The sequence below is a fragment of the Corylus avellana genome, chromosome ca5 (assembly GCF_901000735.1).
Source record: "Corylus avellana chromosome ca5, CavTom2PMs-1.0".
In the NCBI taxonomy this organism is placed as follows: Eukaryota; Viridiplantae; Streptophyta; class Magnoliopsida; order Fagales; family Betulaceae; genus Corylus; species Corylus avellana.
In genome coordinates, this window is record NC_081545.1 from 27,514,813 (window position 1) to 27,521,230 (window position 6,418).

Here is a 6,418-nt window from a genome sequence, read left to right on the forward strand (position 1 = left end):
TGCAAATTAAGTTCTTAGAAATGTCAAGGACTTATTTCGTAATTTCAAAAATGGTTCCGCTAGCTTTCTAGAGAGAGTTGTTCCGAAATATATCTAAGAGTATCTCCAATAGATGCTGTAAGATGGCTTTTTAGTTAAACGTAGTAATTTTGTCCCTCCAACAGTTATTGTAAAGTAGCATTTTTTTTTACAATTACTACATTAAGTTTTCATATTTGAAAACTGACTGTAGCAACGGTAAGACTTAGTTTATCATATTTTCTCTCTTTCAATTATTTTAATAATTTCTCTCTCATTCACTCTTTTTCCCCTTCTCTTTCAATAAGGATTGTGCATCTCAGCGCCTCCTTGATGTAGATTGTGTAGCCGTCAATTTGTTTTATTTTTTAAATTGACTTTATGTTGTTATTTTATTGGAGTTAGAATTTTAAGAGTCTTTATTTTGTTATTTTATTAGGTTTAGAGTTTTTGTGGTATTTATATCATAATTTATTATAATTTAGGATTTTAGGCTATAAATATATAGGTATTTTAAAATATTTTCTTTTTTAAAGATTTCCTTGAGTATGGTGTTTTCTAGAATTTCTACAATCTATAAAACTGAAAATAATAATAACAAAGAATGGAATAATCACCGGTGGTCAAATGCCAGATGGTACAAAATCCATCAATGTCAATGGTTGTTTTTTAGAGAGATGCAATTAATGAATGATGGATACCTTTCATATTTTACAAAGACATAGTAAACGTAGTAATAGCGACTGTTTTAGCATCTCAATCATGATTTTTTATTTATTTATTTGTTTTTTTTTTTTTTTTTTTAAGTGTTACATTCAAAAGAACATTAATGTCGTTGGTAGTACGAATTTTATTATGGGTTAAATACTAAATATTTTTTTGGGGTTTAGTTGTTTTATTTTTTTTTTTCTTAGGGTTTGATTTTTATCACAAGAAATATCTGTGGTTTTAATAATAGACCAAATTAGTTATCTGTCAGTTGACCGTTAATTGACTTAACGAAAGTCTATGTGGACCAATCAAACGTTGACACGTGGCACCTACTTAATTTTTTTAAAAAAATGTATTTAAAAAAAAAGAAAAAAAATTGGGGGTGGCTCGCCATTTGGGGGTGGCTCGGCCACTGGGGGTGGCCGAGCCACCCCCATCCGACCAGATGGGGGCGGCCAGGCCACCCCCTTGGTGCCCAAGGCCACCCCCAAATGGCTAAGGGGGTGGCCAATTTTTTTTTTTTTTTTAAATACATTTTTTTTATTAATTTTTTTTTTAATAGGTGCCACGTATCAACATTTGATTGGTCCACGTGAATTTTCGTTAAGTTAGCTGACAGAATGACTAATTAGGTCTATTATCAAAACTTAAAAATCAAACCCTAAGGAGAAAAAAATAAAGTAACTAAACCCCATGGGGTATTTAGTATTTAATCCTTTTATTATAAATTTTTTACTAATTAATTAACATGATATGATTATAAAAGTGATTTAACTAATTCTTCTAATTGATTATAAGGGTAACTGAACCACTCACACAATTTTTCAGGTCGTGATCGCTCAATGCTAATGAATGGCTCAAAACTCAAAAGTTGCCGCTTCATCAATCCAGATTAAAAATTAAAAGCATCTCTCTTTCCCTCTTACTTCCCAATTACCACCGCCAACAAAAATATCTCCTTGATTTCCCTCTCTCTTTCGCTGTTGGGGGAATAACCGATAAGAGGACATGCATGCACCTTTGCCGTGAAGGTGGAGTTGAAGGAGTAGTCAGTCTCGATTAAAGAGGTGTGGCTAATGAGGATGTTAGCGAATTCGTCCTCATGCCTCTGGCAAAGTTAGACTTTTGGTTCATCGCGGATAAAAAAAATTAAAAATTAAAACTAAATAATATAACTAACAATAGATATATAAATATATATATATATATATATATATATATATAGAGAGAGAGAGAGAGAGAGAAATATTCGGCTTCATTAAAAAGTCCATCTTTTGGCCATTTTAATCCTAGGTGGCATGACTCATTTTCATTTTTTATTGTGGCAAGACCCATTAAAATCTACTAATTTTAAAATGGGTCATGACACTTAAGATTAAAATGGCTAAAAAATGGACTTTTTAATGAAGCCAACCATTTCTCATATATATATATATATATATATATAACATCAAATGCGAAATTCACCATGTTTTACATTTATGTGGTTTCACGATACTGTTTACATTTATGAACTTTCATTCTCTCATTTGACAAATGGCAAGCTGTGGATGGTTATAACCATAAATACAAAAGCTGTTTTTTTTTTTTAGAGAAATACTTGGCTTCATTAAAAAGTCAATCTTTTAGCCATTTTAATCCTAGGTGGCATGCATGGCTCATTTTTTAGAAATCTATTAATTTATTGTTTAAAATCTATTAATTTTAAAATGAGCTATACTACCTAGGATTAAAATAGCCAAAAAATAAATTTTTTAATGAAGCCAAGCATTTTTTTTTTAATTTTTTAATTTTTTTATCCCGTGCATCGAATCTTGTCCATGTAATACAAGTGGACAAAATTCCAAATTAAGAGCATGCAGGAAAAGTAGAGCCATTTTATTTTTAGGGTAAGCAAAGAAAATAAGTAAAGATTATTCTAAGAGCACTTACAATAGGGTTTTTTTTTTAAGAGTTTAACTTCAATATGGTCATGGCACAAAACCATTGTATTGTGCCCACCATTTAGAAGCTGACACCTTATCTTAGAACAAAAAATCAAAATGAGAACAAAACACCAAATTATTCCATCTTCTCTCAATAAAAATAAAAAATAAAAATAAAAATAAAAATAAAATAAAAATTATAAGGGTGGTGGGAGAAGCACCGGCGCATGGGGGTGGCGCACACAGGGCCGACAGAGAGAAAGAGAGACAGAGGCGGTGGGCGGCGGCGTCTGGGCGTGGGCGGAGACGGGTGGTGGCTCAAATGGTTGTGGGAGAAATAATCATGTGTTTTGCTAGCATATATTTTTCTTGCAATTTTCCTGCAGAGCTAATGTGTCAAACTCTGAGCTAGTGGTGGGCATAAAACCTTTGTTTTGTGCCATAACCACACATAAAATGTGATGATCAAGGAAATGTTATAGCTGCCCAAAGCAAACGTATCAGTGTTATACAGGCTCCAGTTGTTGGTGAAGCTATGGCAGCTTTGGAAGCTGTGGAGTTTAGTAGGGAGGTGGGGTTGCAAGATGTCATCTTAGAGAGAGATTCCTTGCAAGTTGTCCAAGCCTTACAAAAAACAGAGCAGAACTGGATCCCCTATGGGCATATTGTTGAAGATGCTAGGTTGATATTAAACACACGTAGGAGCTGGTTGGTGCAACATGTAAACCACGAAGCTAATGGAGCAGCTCATGTTTTAGTGGTCCTTCTGAGCGAGTTTGGTTGGAAGAGATTCCTTTATGTATTTATGACATTGTTTCTATAGAGCAACATGCTCTTTCTGTTTAGAGCTTTTTGGCTCTAGAAGTTTCCTTATTCTAAATGAATGAAATGATATTCTCATTTACCAAAAAAAGATGCTCACTTTTTTTAATTGTTTTAAATTTGAAGAATATATATATATATATATATATATATATATATATATATATATATTTTTTTTTCTTTTCTTTTCAAAATATAAATTTTTTACTTACCTAGTTACCTTCATATTTTTTACAAAATTCAATCACAATCTTCAATAAAAAGCAAAGAGATGAGAAAAAAAAAAAAAAAAATTGTATTAGAATCATGGATAGGATACAATGGATATATAGCGGTAGCTCTATCGCATACTCAATATTTAAGGAAGTATAGAGAAGCTGCTGCAAATAGTTTCTTGTAATTTTTTTTTTTTTAATATTTTTAGGGAAGAAAATTAGCTATAAAGTAGCTTTTAAATGCTCAAGCAAGCCAGGGGGTCGAGAGCCAAATATTGGAATTTTTTTTTTCCTCTAAATGATTTTTTTTTTTTTTTTTTTTAAAGAAAAAATTATGTATTCATTATAATTATCATTCTCTTATTGGGGATCGTATATATTTTTTTTCCCAACTTTTGGGGGCCATAAATTTGTTTTTGTTTTGGGGTTGGTGGGTTTGGTTGGCCACTGGATTGACAATTTGTTGTGAAGTCTGAAACACGTGGATTTTGTAGACGTTGGACATTGACGCAGGCGAAATGTGTCAATATATAGGAAGTGCTGCATGCTTGGGACAAACTAAAAAAGGTAACCGCTTAAAGGTACTTTAATCAACTATCAATCCGCCCTCCATGGAGCACTCTTTCGGTGTGAGAAAAGGTGCATGGACTGAAGAGGAAGATATCCTTCTCAGGCAGTGCGTTGAGAACTATGGAGAAGGACAGTGGTTTCAAATTCCTCACAGAGCAGGTAGTTCAGGAGAGAGAGAGAGAGAGAGAGAGAGAGAGATTAATATTCTTTGATTAAGCAAGTACTTATATATATATATATATATAATCCAAGAAAAATGTAAGTTTTGTTTTCAATATTATAATGCAACCCTCATTGGAGCTTAATTAGAAGTTTAAAGGATTGGGTTTATGCAATTTGCAGGCTTAAATAGATGCCGGAAAAGCTGTAGAATGAGGTGGCTGAACTACCTGAAGCCAAATGTCAAGAGAGGAGGCTTTGCCGCAGACGAAGTTGATCTGATTATCAGGCTCCATAAACTCTTACGCAACAGGCAAGTGTAGCTAGTTAATATAATATAATTCCAACTGATAATGCAGGATCGGATCAGCAGTTAGACATGCATGACCTCATGCAAGCATCAAATTAATAACTCTCCATGGCTCTTTCTTTTTTCCTTTTTCCCGAGAATATATGGAACATATATATGTTTATATATCAGAGAGAGGGAGAGAGAGATTGCTCAAGCTTGCTCTTTCTTTATACGAGCAGAGCATGAAAGCATTTATATATATGTTCTGTGTATGTGTGTTTGTCTTAGTATTATAATCCAAGGCTAGCTCTTGTTTGTCGTCCCTTTTAACGATCTTAGCAACAAAAGAGATTTTTTTTTTTTTAACTGGAAGGGATGAGTGTGACAATTGGTAATTTGTGGAGACAACGTATAAATGAGTGCTGGTTGAGGGCGAACCCTTAATTCTACCAGACATCATCATCCAAACCTCCTTCAAAACCAGAAATTCCAGTAGCTGGTTATAGCCATTCCAACCCTCCTAACAATTGTCCATGTTTCAAATGCCAAGATATTTGTCACATTGCTTCTAATCATCTTGTTGAGGTGCAACAGTGACACTCTTCTTACGTGAACAGCTCTTAAAACATGTTTTGCGGGGTGCAATTTTAAATGCAATAAAATGTTTTGGCTTTTTTCACTCGACTCCAATTAGTTTTCACATCAGATGGTCAAAGACTCGATTAACAAATGGTATCAGAGCTCGGGTTATGGGTTCAAGTCACGGGAGCATCACGTTGAGGTGCAATCGTGTTGCTCTGCTCACGTGGATGACTCTTAGAACATGCCTTGCAAAGTGCCCGAAAAATTATTTCTCCTGTGGACAAAGATGAAAGCGAAGACAAAGATTTGGGTGAAGCAATATATGATGAGGATGTAGACAAAAAGGAAATGGTATAATGCGGATTAGGGGATTCCTATGGGGCCGGGGTTGTAGGAGTTAGCTAGAGTGCAGTTGATGTAAAAGAGTCGTTTGACTATATAGGTAAGTAATATGATTGTGTGCATGCTCAATAAATCCATATAGGCTTGCAAACTCAAGAAACAGTGTAAATTTAAACAGACAAACTAAGGTGGCTCTTAGCTCTGCCGAAATTAGTTCATTTACCACCCTACACTTGTCTTTTTGAGTTTGGTAAGAATTTTTATTCAATGTGAATGAGAATGGAAAGAATTCCAAACTTTCCTAAAAGCTCATTATAATTACATAACATGATCTAATTTTAGCAGGGGTGTCAAAAATTACTGGGGAACAGGAACCGGGTGCATTTATATATAATAATAATTTTTTTAATATTATATATATATATATATATATTAAATTAATATACAAAAAAACCAATGCCTCTATAACAATGATTTTTCTTTGATGGCTCCAAATTATTATTTTGCCCTTTGGTATTAAGCTCACCCAGTTTAATTAGTAAGGAAATAATGAATTTGATTTGGAGTTATTTTGTCTTTTAATACACAAAGGTAAGAAAATAATGAATTTTAATTAGTTTGACCGGGTTTTTGGGTATTTCACCTCACTTACTTTTTGTATGATGGTATAGATTTACGGTTAGGCCCTATTTCTTTCTTTGTCATAGTTAAATTAAGAGGGTTATTTGTGTCTTCTCATCATTTTTATTTTCCTTCTATCTTTCTTTCTTTTTTTTTTTTTC

General features: G+C 33.4%; 1 protein-coding gene across 1 annotated transcript; it reads left to right on the top strand.

Moving 5' to 3' along the window:
• The first annotated feature begins 4,246 nt into the window (after nucleotides 1-4,246).
• LOC132182404 (transcription factor MYB114-like) lies at nucleotides 4,247-4,838 on the top strand. Its single transcript, XM_059595642.1, has 2 exons — nucleotides 4,247-4,420; nucleotides 4,604-4,838. Exons 1-2 carry the CDS (start codon nucleotides 4,303-4,305, stop codon nucleotides 4,741-4,743), a joined length of 258 nt encoding a protein of 85 aa, XP_059451625.1. The 5' UTR covers nucleotides 4,247-4,302; the 3' UTR covers nucleotides 4,744-4,838.
• Nucleotides 4,839-6,418: the final 1,580 nt, after the last annotated feature.